The sequence below is a fragment of the Manis javanica genome, chromosome 10 (genome assembly GCF_040802235.1).
Source record: "Manis javanica isolate MJ-LG chromosome 10, MJ_LKY, whole genome shotgun sequence".
Taxonomy (NCBI): domain Eukaryota; kingdom Metazoa; phylum Chordata; class Mammalia; order Pholidota; family Manidae; genus Manis; species Manis javanica.
In genome coordinates, this window is record NC_133165.1 from 73,424,675 (window position 1) to 73,445,345 (window position 20,671).

The 20,671-nt window shown below is 33.0% G+C and overlaps 2 protein-coding genes across 4 annotated transcripts in view; one reads left to right on the plus strand and one right to left on the minus strand.

Annotated features, from left to right (window-relative positions):
• CEP290 (centrosomal protein 290) overlaps positions 1–20,671 on the plus strand; it is an 84,193-nt gene that overhangs the window by 45,453 nt on the left and 18,069 nt on the right. For 2 of the 3 annotated variants that reach the window (XM_073213343.1, XM_073213344.1), the window contains 14 exons: positions 2,249–2,360; positions 3,003–3,458; positions 4,180–4,344; positions 5,329–5,436; positions 5,609–5,743; positions 6,920–7,186; positions 7,768–7,905; positions 8,548–8,747; positions 10,772–10,985; positions 11,913–12,050; positions 13,561–13,782; positions 14,122–14,244; positions 18,050–18,195; positions 18,516–18,671. In XM_073213343.1, coding sequence (XP_073069444.1) covers positions 2,249–2,360; positions 3,003–3,458; positions 4,180–4,344; positions 5,329–5,436; positions 5,609–5,743; positions 6,920–7,186; positions 7,768–7,905; positions 8,548–8,747; positions 10,772–10,985; positions 11,913–12,050; positions 13,561–13,782; positions 14,122–14,244; positions 18,050–18,195; positions 18,516–18,671 — 2,580 coding nt within the window. The remainder of the gene's footprint in view (positions 1–2,248; positions 2,361–3,002; positions 3,459–4,179; positions 4,345–5,328; positions 5,437–5,608; positions 5,744–6,919; positions 7,187–7,767; positions 7,906–8,547; positions 8,748–10,771; positions 10,986–11,912; positions 12,051–13,560; positions 13,783–14,121; positions 14,245–18,049; positions 18,196–18,515; positions 18,672–20,671) is intronic. The other variant, XM_073213345.1, reaches the window with a different exon arrangement.
• Positions 14,261–18,197, minus strand: LOC118973531 (metallothionein-1A-like). Its single transcript, XM_037024290.2, has one exon. It carries the CDS (start codon positions 15,575–15,577, stop codon positions 15,392–15,394), a length of 186 nt encoding a protein of 61 aa, XP_036880185.2. The 5' UTR covers positions 15,578–18,197; the 3' UTR covers positions 14,261–15,391.

The window sequence follows — 20,671 nt, forward strand, 5'->3', positions numbered from 1 at the left end:
TTTTATGGTTTCATGACTTACATTCAGGTCTTTGATCCATTTCCAATTTATTTTTGTGTATGGGGTTAGACAGTGATCTAGTTTCATTCTCTTAAACGTAGCTGTCCAGCTGTGCCAACACCAGCTGTTGTAGAGGCTGTCATTTCCCCATTGTATGTTCATGGCTCCTTTATTGTATATTTATTGACCATATATGTTTGGGTTAATATCCAGACTCTCTATTCTGTTCCACTGGTCTGTGGGTCTGTTCTTGTGCCAGTACCAAATTGTCTTGATTACTGTGGCTTTGTAGTAGAGCTTGAAGTTGGGAAACAAGATCCCCACAACTTTATTCTTCCTTCTCAGGATTGCTTTGGCTATTTGGGGTCTTTTGTGGTTCCATATGAATTTTAAAACTATTTGTTCCAGTTCGTTGAAGAATGTTGTTGGTATTTTGATAGGGATTGCATTGAATCTGTAGATTGCTTTAGGCAGGATGGCCATTTTGACAATACTAATTCTTCCTAGCCAGGAGCATGGGATGAGTTTCCATTTGTTAGTGTCCTCTTTAATTTCTCTTAAGAGTGTCTTGTAGGTTTTAGGGTATAGGTCTTTCACATCCTTGGTTAGGTTTATTCCTAGGTATTTTATTCTTTTTGATGCTATTGTGAATGGAATTGTTTTCCTGATTTCTCTTTCTACTAGTTCATCATTAGTGTATAGGAAAGCAACAGATTTCTGTGTATTAATTTTGTATCCTGCAACTGCTGAATTCAGATATCTGTTCTAGTAGTTTTGGAGTGGAGTCTTTAGGGTTTTTTATATACAATGTCATATCATCTGCAAATAGTGACAGTTTGACTCCTTCTTTACCAATCTGGATTCCTTGTATTTCTTTGTTTTGTCTGATTGCCATGGCTAGGACCTCCAGTACTATGTTGAATAACAGTGGGGAGAGTGGACATCCTTGTCTTCTTCCCGATCTTAAGAGGAAAAGCTTTCAGCTTTTCACTGTTAAGTATGATGTTAGCTGTGGGTTTGTCATATATGGCCTTTATTGTGTTGAGGTACTTGCCCTCTATACCCATTTCGATGAGAATTTTTATCATGAATGGATGTTGAATTTTGTCGAATGCTTTTTCAGCATCCATGGAGATGTTCATGTGGTTTTTGTCCTTCTTTTTGTTGATGTGGTTGATGATGTTCGTGGATTTTCAAATGTTGTACCATCCTTTCATCCCTGAGTTGAATCCCATTTGGTCATAGTGTATGATCCTCTTGATGGGTTTTTTAATTCAGTTTGCTAATATTTTTTGAGTATTTTTGCATCTATGTTCATCAGGGATATTGGTCTTTAATTTTCTTTTTTGGTGGGGTCTTTGCCTGGTTTTGGTAGTAGAGTCATGCTGGCATCATAGAATGAGTTTGGAAGTATTCCCTCCTCTTCTATTTTTTGAAAACTTTAAGGAGAGTGGGTATTATGTCTTCTCTGTATGTCTGATAAAATTCTGTGGTAAATCTATCTGGCCCAGGGGTTTTGCTCTTGGGTAGTTTTTTGATTACTGGTGATGAGTTTTTCATCAATATGAGGAAATCTGACTCATCTGTCACACTGAACTAAAATTATTCCAGCTCAGAAGTAAAATGCATTTTACTTCACCTGTGTAAACTTATCACAGTAGTCATATAAGAAATTTGATAACTTACCATCAAGCTCTCCCTTTTTTTTGGAATTCTAGTTTAAATGTATAATCTTTCTTCTTCACATTTTTGATAACTTGTAAATTAAAATAAGAAATAAAAGCATACATCTACATAGAGAACCTAGGAACTTTAAATTTCTTTTATAACTTCTTAAGTTATAAACCTACTTACTATCTTAATCTAGCTATGCCAAACTATGATAATTAGTGTCTTATGAAAAAAAGTATGGGGGTGGTCTTTGGCCATATACATTAGAAGATGCTGTACATGTCCAATTTTAGATAACATTTTACTTTAGACCTTCTCAACATTTAATATGATATTATGAATTATGATTTTCAAGGGGGAAGGATGTTGGAAATGGAGGTTTTTTTTCAGACCACTTGGTAACCTCTCATAGAATTATGTTTCATGAAAACAGTTTAGAAAACTTGACTTTGGTATTTCATACAGAGAAGAGATATTGGAAACTAATGGCTTTTCCAAAGGTCTAGAAATTTGAAATTCTGATATTTACTTAGAGAATGTAACTTAATCATTCAGGAAATATCTTATCACTTTGTAGACTGAGAGAGATTTCTGATATTGCCAAAAGGCAAGTCGACATTTTGAATGCACAACAGCAATCCAGGGAAAAGGAAGTAGAGTCCATCAGAATGCAACTGTCAGACTACCAGGTGTGTACGGTGTTGGCTCTTCTACTCAGATTTGTTCCTTTTTCCTGAATGTACATTTGATATTGGAGTGATTTTATACCTTCAGTCAGAGGATATATCAAATAGAAGCTCCTGTTCTTACTGATTGTATAACCTGATTTGAAAAACTTTTTAATTTGAAATACCGTTAAGTACTCCTTAATTTGAAATGCCATGAAATTTCATAACACAGAAAAAGCATTTAAATGCCCACAAAATGCATTGTGCTGGCTGCTCATCAAAGTTAAAGTTAGGGAGGGGAAATACCAAATCTCTCATAACAGTATTTCTCTTGTATTTATATGTAGCTTTTCACACATCACACACAAAAAAAATGTCCACACCAGTCTAATACCAGAATTGTTTTTAACATATGGGAGTTAAAAAAAAAAAAAACAGTGGTATTGCAACTGTTAATTAATTAGATGCCAGATTTGGATTTAAAATGTTTGATTCTGATTCTTTCTTTTATAAATTTTTGATAATTTATATTAAAGCAAGGCTAGATTCTTGTAGTCTCTCAAGTACCACACTTTAAAATTTTATTTAGTAAGTTGTGATTTTAAATCCATGATGTTTCACTGGAAAAACTTGAAACTTACCACAAATATATGTTTATATTAGGCACAGTCTGATGAAAAGTCGCTGATTGCCAAGTTGCACCAACACATTGTCTCTCTTCAAGTGAGCGAAGCTACTGCGCTTGGTAAGTTGGAGTCAATCACATTCAAACTGCAGAAGGTAGAGGCCTATAATTTGCGCTTAGAGCAGAAACTTGATGAGAAAGAACAGGCTCTCTGTTACACCCGTTCCGAGGGGAGAAACAGAGCAAAACATCTGCGCCAAACAATTCAGTCTCTACGACGACAGTTCAGTGGAGCCTTACCCTTGGCACAACAGGAGAAGTTCTCTAAAACAATGATTCAGTTACAAAATGACAAACTTAAGATAATGCAAGAAATGAAAAATTCTCAGCAAGAACATAGAAATATGGAGAACAAAGCCATGGAAATGGAATTAAAATTAAAGGGGCTGGAAGAGTTAATAAGCACTTTAAAGGACGCCAGGGGAGCCCAGAAGGTAAAACATTGTTTAAATTCAATATTTCCAAAAGAGTTATGTAATAATTTAAAGTTTTTAACATGTGCCTATATGAAAAATACTTAATATGCAATAAAAATTCCAATTATAATTTATTAATTTAGATTCTTGAAATTAGGAGTATTGATGATTTGTATGCCTATTTATAAAAATAAAAATATTTTTCTAAGCAATAATTTTAGTAGAAATGCTTAGATTGTGTAATATCAAAAAATTTTAAATACTGTATATATTTATTAAATACTAATTATAATTATTCATAAACATTATAATAGTTATCAGTTGAATTCCACCCTTCATAATAAGATTACCCTTCATAATCTGTTCAAAATTATTTATAAGTAATAGGCCCACAGTTATTTTTTAGTATGATTTAATTTTGCCCTCATTTGGTCAGAGTTAAGTGGAAAAGTTACATATTTATGTAAGTACCCAGTAAATAGATGAAAGTAAATAAATAAATGAAAGTGAATTTTAGTCATCTCCATTCCAACATAAGAATGTTTTATGCTAAGCTACCACATACTCTTAGAAAAGTCTATGAAATTTCTAAATAAACTGCCATGTGGCTCAATTAAGGACAGTTTCATTTCTTTATTATAGAGTATCCATTAATTTCAATTTAAATCATTTTAATCGATACAGATATATATTATATATGTAGTATTTACATTTGTATATGTAATTTATAAATCTTTAGGTAATCAATTGGCATATGAAAATAGAAGAACTTCGTCTTCAAGAGCTTAAACTAAATCGACAATTAGTCAAGGATAAAGAAGAAATAAAATATTTGAATAATATAATTTCTGAATATGACTATACAATCAGCAGTCTAGAGGAAGAAATTGTACAGCAGAACAAGGTTTCATTTAATATTTATTTTGGTGTTTTGTTGCTAAGATTTAAAACGTAAGAACATCATAGTTAAAGATAACTATGTTATTCTCCTTAGTGAATATATTTCCCATTATTATTGTGTTTAAAATATTGTTTCCTATTTTCCAAAGCATTCTAAAATTGCATAGCTATGTTGTAATAGTAGTATTAAACTTAAAAGGAATAATTTTTATTTCATTATTAGTTATTTGCCTTCTTCCAGTTACAAGTTACTACTGGCTGTCACTGATGGACCAGGAGATGGCAGCTCGGTGCAGCATGAAGTCCATGGGCTTTGGAGGCAGATGAAACTCACTAAGCACATGATTGCTTGTCTTAGAAATTTTGTTATTCCTTCTCTGAGAGTTAAGGAGGCAAATAACTAATACTGAGATAACCTGTATTTATGCTCACACTGCCTTCACGTCTTAGCTCAAATGTCTTACTTACCACAGAGACAGACCTTCATTAGCCACCAAGTGTATTGCTTACTTGTATACTACATACAGGTAAATCCTACCATCAGGATTCCCCAAGTGGGGATTATCTAGCTTCATTTTTCTCTATAGCACTCATCACCCTCTGACATATTACATATTTAGTCATTTATTTACTGTTTACCCCGCACTAGTATATATGTTCCATGGTGAAAAGGATTTAGTTTTGTTCATTGCTTTGTTTTTATTGCCTAGAATAATTCTTGGCACATGGTGCATGTCATTAAATATGTTCTGGATGGGTACATGGATGGACTGACAGTCTGACTCCACATATGCCTATTTCTGTGATCGTAGGCAAGTTACTTCCCCTCTCTGAGTTTGCTTCCCTTTTCTTCCTAAAAGGAGAAGAATGATAGTGACCTCAAAGGGTTTGTTCTGGGATTAAAAATAAGAAATGTATGTAAAAGTTCCTGTTATATGCTAGGTGAGTGTCTGTGTCTGTGTATGAAAAAAAAACCTTCTCTTTTCAGTTTCATGAAGAAAGGCAAATGGCCTGGGATCAAAGAGAAGTTGAGCTGGAACGTCAACTAGACATTTTTGACCGTCAGCAAAATGAAATATTAAGTGCAGCACAAAAGGTATTAATCCAGTAACATGTACCTTTTTTAAAGTCAGATGGAATTTTAATTGATGTTTTTTATATTTCCAGTATAAGTGGTGTTTAACCATGTTTTGTCACACTAGTTGTACAAATTAATATTGTTCTTCTAAATGCTGCAACTGCTTTTTTTTAATGTTGTATCTTAATAGTTTGAAGAGGCTACAGGATCAATGCCAGACCCTAGTTTACCTCTTCCAAATCAACTTGAGATTGCTCTAAGAAAAATTAAGGAGAATGTTCGAGTAATCCTAGAAACACGGGCAACTTGTAAATCACTAGAAGAGGTAATTAGAACAATTTGCACTTTGATCAGTGTATTATTGGGTATGTTTGTGAAATTTTCTAAATATTTTTTAATAAGGGTGAAGTGTTGAATGATGAATCTGTTGGTAATTCCATTCTCCTTTTCCACTCTCCGATAATGTTTCTCATAGCCAATGAAGAAAAGCATGTATAGCTAATTCAAATTTACAATACATTTAATTACTACTTGTCACTTTTGGGCATTCTGATCAGTAGAGAAATGACCTTGAAAGGAAACAAAAAGCATTTAGTTGTAGTCTATGAGCAATATGTATGATGTATGTTTTTATCCTTATTTATTTCTATTTTATTTTGAAGTGCATGTTGTATACTCTGATCAGTTTTCAGTTCATTCGTTTTATGGATGGCTCAAGCATTAGAAGGAGAGCTAGAAATTACTTCTTAGTTTAATGGAGGTCTTAAATTTGATTAATAGGTGATCAAATCTGTATTAAAGAGAAAATAATATAAACTAAATATTTTCATTTTAGTTTACATCTAAACATATTAATTATAAATACATTTAAAAGTAACTTTGTAAGTAAAATTGTACACTTGTAATTAATTGAGGAAACTTAGATTTTCTTCAGTAATTGGAGTATTCGTCATTTATATGAGTTGCCCGAGTTACTTAAAATATTTGCCTTAATCCTTTGAAAAGTGAACATTTTTTTCTGTTTTGTTTTAATAAACTTCAGATTTTATGGTAATGATTCATTGTCTTGGACCTAATATTTCAATTTTTATACTCAGCTTACCTTTATGGATGGATTGTTCTAGGGTTGTCAATGGACCACAATAAAATGAATGATTTATTATATTTCTTTCCTAAATCTAGCACTATCAGACATTTCTAGTTTTAAAACTACAAGATCTAAATAAATTACCTTAATTCAATTTCATTTTCATCGTAACAATGAAGTTTCTAACATGTGACAATATTATAAATGAATGAAGTACACATGCAATAACTGAACTGTCACCCAGGAGTTTAATCAATTTAACCTTATTTTTTACATCATACTTACAATAGCCAAATAATGTTTAATAAAGTGAAACTCCTTTTCTTTTTGTTTATAACTAATCTAAAATTCAGATGAAACATTTTTGAAAGAGGAAAATATACTTAAATCATTTCTTACGATTTATCATTGCAGAAACTGAAAGAAAAAGAATCTGCTTTATGGTTAGCAGAGCAAAATATTCTATCAAGAGACAAAGTCATCAATGAACTGAGGCTTCGATTACCAGCCACTGCAGAACGAGAAAAGCTTATAGCCGAACTAGGCAGAAAGGAAGTAGAACCAAAATCACAGTATACACTGAAAATTGCTCATCAGACCATTGCAAACATGCAAGCAAGGTTAAATCAAAAGGAAGAAATGTTAAAAAAGTATCAACATCTTCTGGAAAAAGCCAGAGAGGTATTATGTTATACTATTTAATTTATTATGTATTTTAGTCAAATGTCAAATATTATTCTGCCCTGAAGTGGTAGTTCATTTCTTACTTTCAAATCATTCTATCTAGGAATTGTTACTTTCATGTGATTGGATTAGAAATCTGTCAGTAAAACTGGCAGTTTGTGTATGTGTATCTTTCTCTTATGGACTGACTAAACCAGGAAAGCCATCTTGGTGAGACCATATAATTTTGAAAAATATCAATTGAGTTTATAGTTAAAGACAGGCAAAGGTAAGAAAGAAATCTATCACACTAGTCAACAGTGGAAATCAGATTTGCTAGAACTTTGTGGTGGGGGGGGGAATAAAACATTTAAAACATTTTTTAGAGATAAGTTAAAAGACGATTAGTATTATTCTAGTATTAAAAGTAAATTATGACAAGATTGTCAACTTGAGCATGTGCTAGAGGAAATGCATACTGGTGTAAACGTATACAGGCAGATAATTGTTCCTTTCCTATCATAGGAATCTTGGAAGATTAAAGATAATAAAATATTTAAGATCTTCAGAATGTAACTATATTTAAATCTTAATTTAAGGTAACAGAGTTTTCATTTGCTGTAAAACAGGAGCAAAGAGAAATTGTTAAGAAGCATGAGGAAGACCTTCATATTCTTCATAATAAATTAGAACTACAGGCTGATAGTTCACTCAGTAAATTCAAACAAACAGCTCAGGTAAGATCTAAGAACTTTGTTCTATTCTTTGTTGATTTTTGAGACCATATAATAGAAAATTTAGCACTCTTGGGTATTTTGTTTTTTGTTTTTGTAGTAGAAGCCACCTTTTGTTGTTGGAAGAATCTACAAAACACAACCCTTGTCATTCTTTTCCCTATATCCACACCCTTTATTAGCTCACTGCTGCCTACAAAATCATGTACCTTAGCCATGTACTCAGAGGCTTCCTAGATCTGACCCCATTCTGCCTTTTCAAATTATGCTCATTATATGTTTACCTACATCCAACTGCTTTTCCTGTTCTAAATTCAGGTCACATTTGCCTCTTTAAGTCTTTGCCTTCTATATGTGTAAAATGGCCTATCTTTCATCTCCAGACATGCAAACATTAGCATCATCAAGTTTTAACTCATTAATTCAGTCAACACTTGTTGATCCTCCACTACATTGAGGTACTTTGGGAATACAAAGAATGAGATCTCTGTGTCCTGTCTTCCTTAAGCCTTCATTGCCCATTAAATCATTAAATTTTAGATTAGATACTATATTTTGATCATTTGAGGGAACCAAATTAAAATGATGGAGTAAGTATGGCATTGAATTGTATATGCTCATGGCTAACTTACTCATATTTTACAGGATTTAATAAAACAGTCTCCTACTCCAGTTCCTACTAACAAGCATTTTATTCGCCTGGCTGAGATGGAACAGATGGTAGCAGAACAAGATGACTCTCTCTCCTCACTTTCGATGAAACTAAAAAAAGCATCTCAAGATTTAGAGAGACAAAAAGAAATCACTGAATTAAAAATCAGAGAATTTGAAAATATCAAATTACGGTAAGTATTAGAAATATAAAAATAGACAAATGGTAATAATGATATAATGAGGATAAAGGCATACATTTGCTGTGTTGTTCACTGATCTAAAAAGTTGATGTATATTATTTCATTTTATTCTCAGGACTGCTTATACAGGTTTTATTCTCCCCATTATTCACATAGGTAACTAGGCCACAGGAAGGCTCAGTAAAATGCCTAAGGGCAGGATGGTAAGCCATGATTTAAACCTAGTCAGTCTAACTAAAAAGTCAACCTACATTCTTGTCCAGAATCTTGTTTTTAACATTTTTAAGCTTCTGCTTCATCATCTGTAAAATGGAAATGATGGTACATACCCTGGGTCTTTCAGAGGGGTTATATGAAGGCCAAATGACACTGTATATGAAAAAATACTTTGCAAATTATAAGGCAACATATAAATGTAAAACTATAGTCTACAACTTTTTCTGACACACAACAGAGGTTCAACAAATACTTGTCGAATGAAAAATCAACTATTTTTTTATTAACCATGTGTAGTAAAAGTCACAGCAGCCATTCTTTGTATTAGAGGTTCTCAACACTGAATTTATCAGAATTCAGATTGTAAACCTAAAGTAGGTTTATAATTATGAATTATGTAGTCATTGTAGAACTATCTCTCTGAGCCTTGATTTGTTATCTGAAAAAATGAGAAAGTGGTACTACTTGACTGTATAATTCCATTCCAGCTCTGAAGCTCTTATTAGAACCTTTGATTATTTATCCAATATGCCTCAGACAAAATTAACACTATTTTTGCTTTATTAAGAAGCTGCCCCTTCTAAGAAATTACTTTCTAAAAGAAAAGGGGATTAGCAGTAACATACTACCTTTGTAATCTAATTTTCCCCATTCTGTTTAACTGTATACCTGAGATGTTACTTTTGGTACAGTAAGTTTCTGTCATGCTTTGGAGTACAGAAGTTGCTTGTGCTTTTGAATTTAATTCCTGGATGTAAAAAAAAATCATGTTTTGAAATTGCCTGCTATGTATAATTTTTGCCACATGAAATACTTGAGTAGTTGTTTTATACTTCACCATATCCTTTTAGCCTAATATCATACTTTTATTCTCTGTGTCCACAGTGGTATGCATATTTTAATGTGTCTTAGGAAATTATAGATCTGTGTTTTATTTAGTAAAACCTTATATTTTCCAATTTGATGATTAAAGTGACACGTTTTCACTGTAAGCAACAAGTCTCAGAATCTCCATATTGATAACCTTATTAATGTAGTGTCTATATACACAGTGAACTGGATATAATTCAATATATCAGATTTACTAATGCTGAATGAGCAGGAGGATTAATTGAATTAACTAAGTCTACTGATAATATATCCAGTTCCATATGTATAGAGTCAGCTATTACTTATAGATAAAATTCTAGTGACTTTAGGACTATAAGCAAACTAGTAATTCATGTGACTTCTGCGGGAGTTTACATTTTGTCTTTTCCTCAGGACCCTATGGGGTGGTAGTTCTCAACAGAGGGAATTTTGCACTCCTCTGGCAATGTCTGGAAACATTTTTGATTATCACCACTAGGGGGTGCTGCTGGCACATAGTGGGTAGAAGCAAGGGTGGCTGCTAAACCTGTCAGTGCGCAGGACAGCCCTCCCCACAAAGAATTATCCAGTCAAAAATGACAATAGTTTTGGGGTTGAGAAACCATGATGTAGAGGAAGTCACGTCTTGCTGGAGGCAGTATTTAAAGTGCTTTATGTTTTGTTCATTCTCTGTGTTGTTTGTCTAGAGCCACAAAATTACTTGATGCAATTATTGCCAAAAATAGGAAACAGAAACTAGAGGGGAAAAAAAGTTATTTTATGTAAGTTTAAGAAAGCTAAGTGAATAATGAATTGTTCTTTTCGATTTGGATCAAGACTTAGTTTGGAAGAATATTTAGGACCAGCATTTGCTCTTCATAAAATTTGTATCAATCAAAGTGTTAATTGGAGGAACCAGTCTATCAGATCCAAATGTTTTCGTCTATTAGACTCCAAGAAAACCATGCAGAGGAAGTGAAAAAAGTGAAAGGAGAAGTGGAGGACTTAAGGTGTCTTCTGGCCCAGTCACAAAAGGAGTCACAGAGTTTAAAATCTGAACTTCAGGCTCAAAAAGAAGCAAATTCCAGAGCTCCAACAACCACAATGAGAAATCTGGTAGATCGACTAAAGAGTCAGTTAGCCTTGAAAGAGAAACAGCAAAAAGTAAGTAACATTAGAAAACTAACAACATTTTGGAAATAACGCGTGGGAGATCGCTCTTAAGAGAAGACAGGAAACAGATGATAGCACATCTGTCTGCTTTAATGAAAAGTACGAGTCTTACTTCATGCTGTCAAGCGAGGTCTCAAGATAATTAGTTTAAATAGCCCTATTAGTGGTGATTTTAAATGTGTAGTCCAATTTATCTTTGTATGTTGTCATCAGTCTGATTTGTGGGTTGTCTGTAGGAAATAAGGGAAAATCTTAACTCCATCTTTCCCCTTTTTTATACTGAGATCTTATGATACTGAGGCTATTTTGAACAATCTGAATAATTGAACAATTCTGAGCGATTTGGGATATTAAGAGGGAGATAGGACAGTGGAAAGGAAAGATTTAAAAAGCAAGTCACAGAGATAGTTTTATGAGAAGGAGTTTGTCGGTGGCATTTCTGTTTTATTAGTTTTTTTAAATTTCTCTCAGTTTTAATATACACAATTGTTTTAAGAAGTACTTCTGTTTTCTCTGTGCTGGCTCATGTTTATTGGCAAATTTTAAGCCTTTTCCAATCCTATAACTTTCATTGTCTACTTAAATTCAATTATACTGAGAAATTCAGAGAAATAGTTAAACTTGGATATTTGTAAATAAAACATGCCTGTTTTCTGAATTGCAAATTGTTTGATTTAATGCTGAGTTCTTATTATCTAGATCTTGAACTGTCACATTCAATTTGGAAAGAATTGAGTGCGATTACTAAAGGAGATTCATTTGAAAGAGTTGGGTGGTTTGTAAGTTACACCTGATTAAGCACATGGTATTTTAGGAAAATAGTTAAAAGTAATAAAGGATGAGGTATTTTGTTGTATTACATATTGCTCATATAAAATAACAATTTTTTTTTTAATGTATATATGTTGTAATTTTTAGGCACTTAGTCGAGCACTTTTGGAACTCCGGGCAGAAATGACAGCGGCAGCTGAGGAACGTATTATTTTTGCAACTTCTCAGAAAGAGGCAAATCTTAATGTTCAACAAATTATTGATCGACATACTAAAGAGCTAAAGGTGAACACAGGCATTAATATAACAAAATTTATGACAATTACCATGCAGATATGTAATAATTCTGATAATGAATAGAGTATTCTAATGAATTATTGGTAGATAGATACACACATATTCACACACTTTTGAACAATAGCTATCTTTATTGAATTTAGGCACTGATTATCATCTTGGAGATTAGCAAAGGATAGGCCATGGTAAGCTACTCTTCCTAATAGAATTAAATTTAAGAAACATACATAGGATTTTTACTTATATGTTAAAAAGTGAGATAGATGTGTAGTTTTTGTTTTGTTTTATTTCTTTTGTCTTATCAGAATTTTCTAATTTTTGTTTGCCCATAATATGTTAATTAGCTTTCCTTTTTCCACCCCCAAAATAGTTTATGGAAATCATGTAGCTCTTGACATATTGGTGACTCTAAAGCCTTTTTTTTTTGTAAGTTATTTGCTTTTTGGCAATGTATTTTATTATTTTCTAACCTGATCATTAGATTTGGCGATTAAGTGTTTTTTTATAAAACACATGTATTTCATAATGATTTTCAAATTTATTTACACAAAGTTTCATATATTATGCAGAAAATAAAAAATTTGCTTTCTATATGTTTTATTTTATCTATAATTTTGATTTGCTCTTATTTTCTTTGTACATGCCTTTCAACACCATTAAACTGTCTAGGGATTGGGTTTTACTCAGATTTTTTAAGTCTTGCATTGTACCCATCAAGATTATGAGCATAGTTGACAGTAAAACTCTATTTACTTAATAATATATTAACACAAATAGCCCTTTGTTGATGTCTCTAGCACCTTTCTCTTTGCCTGAAATGTCTTCTGTTGAATTCTTCATATTTCTCAGGTCTTTTTTCTTGAAGTTTTTTTCTGACTTCTCCAGGACAATTTTTGTTTTTCTTCTAACTGCATTATAATACTACTCATTTCCCTTGAGTGTTATTAGTAATGCTTTAGGCCAGTAATAATTTATGCAACAGAATATAATTTAAGTGCTACCATTCCCTTCACTTTACTATATAGGACAACTAGCAACTCCCTTCTAGTGGCTTATGTATACTGTCCAGTATTGCAAGTTCTTGTCTTTGCAAAGTAGGTTAGAAACTACTTCAAGTCAGAGATTTTGTTTAATACCACTCTTATGCTTTGTAGTGTGTAAAACATTGCCTTACACACTGATATGTACTTGTCTCTTTACTAAAAATTAAATCAGCCATAATGAAACATTTGCTAATTTGGTAAAATTTTGTTTCTGAGTATTTGTTGAAGATGAATTGCTTTAGCCTGTTTCTTGTTTTGTTTACTTCAAATAGACTTTGTTCATTTGAAATGAAGATGGAAAAATAAATATAATGTGTGGTTTTTTCCTTGTGTACTTAAAAAAATTAGATTGAAACATTCTTGGATTGAAAGTATTAATGGGATACGTTCTGTATTATATTGCTTTTATCCTTGATATTTGAAGATTCATAAATTAAATATTTATCTTTCATTAGTCACAAATTGAAGACTTAAGTGAAAATCTTTTAAAATTGAAAGAAGCTCTTAAAGCAAGTAAAAACAGAGAAAATTCACTAACTGATAATTTGAATGACTTAACCAATGAACTGACAAAAAAACAAAAAGCCTATAATAAAATGCTTAGAGAGAAAGATGGAATTGATCAAGAGAATGATGAACTGAAAAGGCAAATTAAGAGACTAACCAGTGGATTACAGGTACTTTTGTATTTAATTGTGATCATGTCTGATTGAAAATACATAAGAAGTAGTTTATTCCATTTCTTAATTTTATTTATAATATTTGCTGGAATTAGCTTTTAAGTCACTTTTATTAAGGTAGCTCATTCTTTTTTGACCTCTATTCTATTTGTAGCTTCAGAGTAGCATCTTTAAAATTCAGAAGCAGAAGCAGCTACCATGCTATATTTATGTATCAATAGTGTCATTTAGGAAGTATGGTTCAGCTGTAGCCTCAGAAAGTTTCTATAACTGGCATATTGTGTATTTTGTTTAATTTTTTTTATTTAAGATATAAAAATACATATTATATTTCAGGGCAAACCTGTGATAGATAATAAACTAAGTCTAATTGAAGAACTGCAAAAGAAAATTAAAAAACTAGAAAGTCAACTGGAAAGAAAGGTGGATGAAGTAGAACTAAAACCTATAAAAGAAAAGGTACGTGAGGAAACATATTGATTAATATATTTAAGGTAGTGAAAGACTGTTAAATGTGTAATTGATAAACAGATAATTTTTGAGGACCTACTATATACTATACCTGGTACTGGATAATGTAGAGAAGTCTAAGATAAATTTCTGTCCTTTAGGAATTCACAGTCTACTTGAGGAGGTACCTGTAAGATAACTGTCATTCAGAGATACTACGATATGTCCGTGTCCTCTCCCTGACATCACAGTACCTCCAAATCTTCATACCTTACATATCTAACTTCTCCCCAACGTAATTGTTCACATAGATTGGTGCTTTCAATCTTTGAGAAAGAAAGCTGGGCATTTTTAGTCTTCTACCTTGACCCAAATGTGTCTTTTTTTTTTTTTTTCTACTGGTCTGTTATTTCAGGGTAAACAAAATGACTTGGAATATATTCAGATTTTGCAATAATAATAATCAACCCACTCATTGATTGATTCTATAATGTGAGAAAAAAATTTTCACATAGATTAACACTGTTTCTAAAAGATATTGCTGATAGAAATAATCAACTCCCCAAAACCCTAAAATTAGCTAAACTTCATACAGTTAAATTTGTTGTAAATAATAAACGAAATATTTATCTTGTTAATACCAAAAGTGACCTGGAAAATATTTTTGTTAATAGTAAGGTTTTCCCCTGAAGAAAATTACAGTGGAGGATCTATGGTTAAGAGAAGAATTTATCCTAAAATTTACCCATAAAATATTCGATATCTAAAATAAACATGAAAATAGAAAAGAAAATTAACTATCTTTAATGGCAATGAAGAATAAACAGATAATGGGATTAAAATGTCATAACAGACTATATTCAAAATATCCTTTCCCTATGAAAATTGATCAAGGTCAGTATAATTTTGATTAAAATGCTCACATTTATTTAAGTAGAACCCCAACACATTGCTGTCACAGACTTTGCTGGTGAAAATTGCAAGATCACAATGTCCTTACTCTTTTTTTTTTTTTATAGTCAACAACGTCTATTATGATTCACTATTTTGTACAAACTGTAATGTAGAAAATAGGTTGGTGGTGTACTAAAATATTATTACAATACAGGCTGATACATGCTGCTCTGTTCTCTTGGGAGGCAGGCTCTCCCCCGCATCAGGCACAGCAACTGCACTTGTCTGACACCCCGTTGCAGATGCTGCCCTGGGCACACTTGGCACAACCCGCAGGACAGCAGCAACAGCAGCTCTTCTTGCAGGAGGTGCATTTGCACTCTTTGCATTTGCAGGAGCCAGCGCAGGTGCAGGAACCACCAGTGGGGTGGGAGTAGTTGGGGTCCATTTCGAGCTGAGGTGTCCTTACTCTTTCAGATTGCTTTCTTCACTGCCTCCCTAGTTGGGCATAGGCCTAATTGTCGGACAGCAATTCCTAACCCGATGGCTATCAGAATACCTCAATAGCGTTGTGGCCTTGCCTGGACTCCTGACTTCTGTACTTCAGTGTATTTCTCCTTACAATAAAAATAATACCATTTGCATTGCCAACTTCTCAAAATAATTTTGACAGTCAAATGAAATAATGTGAAAGTATTTTGTAGGCCATCAAATCCATATCACTGTACAGTATTATTACTAATTAGGAAAAAAGAACACAAAGAACAATACTAAAATTAAATTCTATATATAGGACTCTAGTAAGAATATTCAGTTTTTAAGGTGCTGGGCATTTCTAATTTATGAATGTTTCTATACTCAAAGATGCTTTTATATTGAAATTTCACCACCTTTTTTCTCTGTAAACAATATTTGTAGCCTGTCTACATGAGATTAAAAAAAAACCCACCCCCAGGCCCTGCATTCCTTTTTCTTATGCTTCTATACTTTTTCCATAGTGTTGATTACTGTCTCACATACTAACATTTACTTATTTACATATTCATCTTTTGGACAAAATCTTTCATGGCAGGAAACTTACCTGTTTTGTTTATTTTTGTATCCTTAGTGCCTGGCATGTAGTAGATGTTCAGTATTTTTTGAATGAATGAAAAATTTTAAATACAATAACATTTTAGTATCTCTATGGAGGAGGCTGTTGGTACAGAAAATATGAGAAGAGAACTTCTCTCCATCCCCTTTTCTCCCTTTCTCTTCCCCAGTCTATAACAGATCTTTGACATTTGCTTGTTATTTCTTATTGTTCATTTTTAAATTATTTCAGCCTTGCTTCCATCAGTCTTACTGTAGATGGCAATGTCAGATGAGAGAGAATTGCCCATCCCCTGCAAAGCATTCCATGCCACAGAATATTTACTTTCATACCTTATGACCCCAATTAATAGTTACATTTCTGGAAGTACATAAAATTCTTTTTGTATATTTCAGGAAAAAAAAGTTAATAACTATCAAACACTTAAGTTTTTATATATTTTTAAAGGCTACTTGTTAGCTGAACTAAATAAATAAGGTCAAAAAGTTGGCCAGAATTGGAGAAGATAGTTTTGATAGGGCAAGTTATTTTAGTTGGGCAAATGACTTTAAGCTATGGCTTTTAACCCTTTCAGCCCCAACATTGCCTTATTTATAGTAAATACAGTGTTTCATAATATCCTCTTTCCTATTCCCCATGAAAGTCATGGTTAATATAAACTATTTCATTCATAATTTCAAAAATATTGTTTGAAATAACCTTAATGAAATAAGAGAAAAATAAAAGGAAAATCACTTGTAAAAATAATAAATATACTCATATGTTTTTTTCGTATTTCTGCATGAAAATGCTGTGGCATACTACACTAGAAAACACAATGAAGTAGGCATGTGCATGTACCTTTATGCATGATCATGTGAATTCAGAGCTGTAATGCAGACTGACACGAATGCATGCTGCTGGCAGCTAGTATGTCACAATACCATTGCCAGTTGTAATTTAATCTCCAAAATCGTACACAGTGGTTGGTATGGTTTTCAGCAAAATGATCTCAACAGTCTTTCCTTCTATAAGGTTGTTTCATTCCTTGAAAATGCAGCATATACTAAGCCATTAAAAAAATTGGTTTGTGGAATGAAGATAAGTTATTGGCTCAGATAACTGAACAGACTTTTTAGTTACATGAATGTCCAGGAGAACATTTGAAGGTTCAGCACATTGGACTGTTCTGCATTATATGGATTTTTCTTGGTGACTTCATCTCAATTATAATGAACTGGAACCACTACACCTACTAATTCCCTTCTCTGCTTTGTTTGTTTGTTTAGCACTTACCACCAGCGAACATACCAAAATTTATATTCTTGTTTTTTGTCTACATTTTACTTCCTTCTGCTCATCCAGCCAACAAAAACTAGACTGTAATATCCATGTAGATAGGGGTTTCTGTCTGGTTTATTCATTGCTTCTGTTCCTGGTGCCTAGAGTAGTACCTGACATATGGTTAGTACTAAACAAATATCTGTTGAATAAAAGAAGTAATGCTCATTGAGGATTTGAAGGGGCTGTGATGCTATATGGTGACAAAATTGGGTTATTTATACGTACATATTCTTTGTTTGAAGCTTACTTTAGTCACGATCATCTGTATTAGAGCCTTTATTTAGAGATTCCTAAGGGCATTAATGTTAGTGTGATCTGTTCCCCAGAATTTCTTCTATCAAGTTATAAAATACAGAATCCTTAAGCTAAGTTATATAGCAAAATGAATATATTTACATATTCTCTTGGAAGTATTGGTTTACCATTGTCTAGTAAATTATAGTTGATAGATTTAAAATGAAAATAATATTGGTAATTTTCTCCCTCCTTTGTTATTGTTTACAGAGTGCTAGAGAAGAATTAATTAGGTGGGAAGAAGGTAAAAAATGGCAAGCCAAAATAGAAGGAATTCGAAACAAGTTAAAAGAGAAAGAGGGGGAAATCTGTACTCTAACAAAGCAGTTGAATACTTTGAAGGATCTTTTTGCCAAGTGAGTTTATTTAATGTAAGCCTATGTATAAAGTCTTTAATTGACTTGGAAGTTAAATTGTTTTATCATGCTTGATAGTATGAGAAAAAATTTCTTAGTTTTAATTATATATTATCTATGATTCATTTTTTCTTTAAAATGTGTTTTAAATATATCTTAACAATTTATAAATGGAGTTTTGTATAATTTTGAAATATGTTAGCTCATAGCAAATACAGAAGGATCCAATTTTTTGCATATTGGTCTTGTTGTAAGCAGCAGTTTAATACATTGAATATGCCAAACAATGAATGTTGTATTTTCATGATTCTGTCTCACAGAGCTGATAAAGAGAAACTTACTTTACAGAAGAAACTAAAAACAACTGGTATTACTGTTGACCAAGTAATGGGAGTGCGAGCTTTGGAATCAGAAAAAGAGTTGGAAGAATTAAAAAAGAGAAATTTTGACTTAGAAAATGACATATCATATATGAGGTAAGCTATTACATGGAAATATGCTATCCATTATAATGAAGGAACTGGTTGACCCATAGAAACTGACATAATCATGTTATTTTAAGTTTGTGGTCTGTTGCTTGTCTTTTGCCATGGGAGTTGAGATGTTCCTGGGTTTTTGTATACAATTTTGGATTGTATTCTTGAACTTTTGAATATTATGTCATGAGAGGGATCTTGGTTAAATGCTGTGGGAAATGTAGATATCTTTGTTTTAGCAGACGGGTGGTCCGGATAGGTTCAGGTCTCAAGTTCTAACTTGCTCTCTGAGATCTGTGGTTCCAACATCAGTTCCGTTTTCAAAACCTTGACGGCGCTCTTTGGATCTGGCTGTGCTCCTTCCCGGTGACACTTGGTGGCATGAGAGCCACCCTCTGTGTGTTGGCTCAGTTCTCAAGAGTCTTTGGTACTCTGATTAGGATCAGATCCATACATGCTCAGCCCAAGGGTGAGTCCAGACGTTTGTAAACAACTCAGTAAGGTTCCTTTCTTGAGTTTCTCCCTTTTTGCCATCTCCCTGATGCTTCGTTTCCCTAGGGCTTCACCTCTTGGTACTTTGAATCAAATTGGAACTTTAGTTACCCTATTCTGTGCACTTCAGCAATCGCACACACCCCTGCAGCCAAGCAAGCAGCAGAGGGCAGAAAGCGGATGTGTGGGCAGTCGGGGGAGCGGCGGCTACTTTTGCTCTGCCTCCTAACTATCACAGCTCTACCAATCAGAGAAGAAAAAATAAGGGATTTTTGCACTTTGTATTGTAAGTGCCATTTTTCCTTACTCAACTTTATAGATTCCTTGGAGCTCTCTTCCTTGGTGCTAACACTCACTTTCAGATTTCCAGCAGTGCTGTGTTCAGGCCAAAAAATACCAGAGGACATTCGCCACCTGTTTGCTGATACTTCACATTCTGGTATCCTTTCCTAGTCTAAAATATTTACTCTTCACAGTCCTCAAATAGCTGCTCCATGCATTTGTGAGATACAGGATTGGAAGTGTTCTCTCCATTGTACCTAGAACCAGAACCACCTCTCCTCCCGACCATGTTACTTTAGCAGAACCTCTGAGATTTTGTGTTGTTTTTCTGTCTTTACAAGCTATGTCTTTTCTTATACTCACTATCATGCAATCAATGCAAAATAAAATCAGAACTAGTAACAATTAAAACTATTTATAATTTTGTTTCACTCATTTCTTCCAAGATGAATTTACATTACTTTTTTATAATCTGTTACTTCCTCTTCTGTGTGCTTATGAAGTTTGGGATCATGTTAAAGATTACTGTCAAAGTCTGGTACCTACCTATAATGGTGGATATGAAGATATTTACTGTTTGAAATTTATCACACTTTTTTCCTTTATATTAATCTTCAAAAATTACCATTAGTGCTTCTCAATTAAAGTCTATATTTGTGTCAGTGTTAATGTAATGTGAGAATATGTAGTTGAATTCCTTTAAAGGAACACTCATGAGCTTCTAAACTACATTCTGCCTCTTTTCCTTCTAAGTCCTTGTTTCTTAAATCCTTCAGAATTTTCCTTGATGAAGAAGTGATTGAAGAATTTGTCTTTCTTTTGATATCTATTTATAGTTACTATCTGATCCCAGTAGTGGCTCCTTCCCTTCCTGATTTTTCTTGATCTAAACATGTTGAAAACAAAACTAAATGCTTTGCAATTTTCACAAGGATCAAAATTCTTTAGTTTGCAGTCCTAATGATTTTAGAGGTTTACTTGTTCTTTTTTTCTAATAATGTGAGTCTTTATGGGTTGAAGTATTTGGAGGAGACTTAATAGAAGAGATTGAACTTATCTTCTCTCTCAGTTCAAGTGTAAATTTTTAAACTTTAAGAATCAGATCTAGATGTTAAAGGGAATAAGGACACTTCCAGAAAGAGAACCCCTAGCAGAGACGTAGAGGCAAGGGTGAATCTTTCATGTGTGGGTAAGAGTGAATTTAATTGCCTAAATAAAGGTAGACT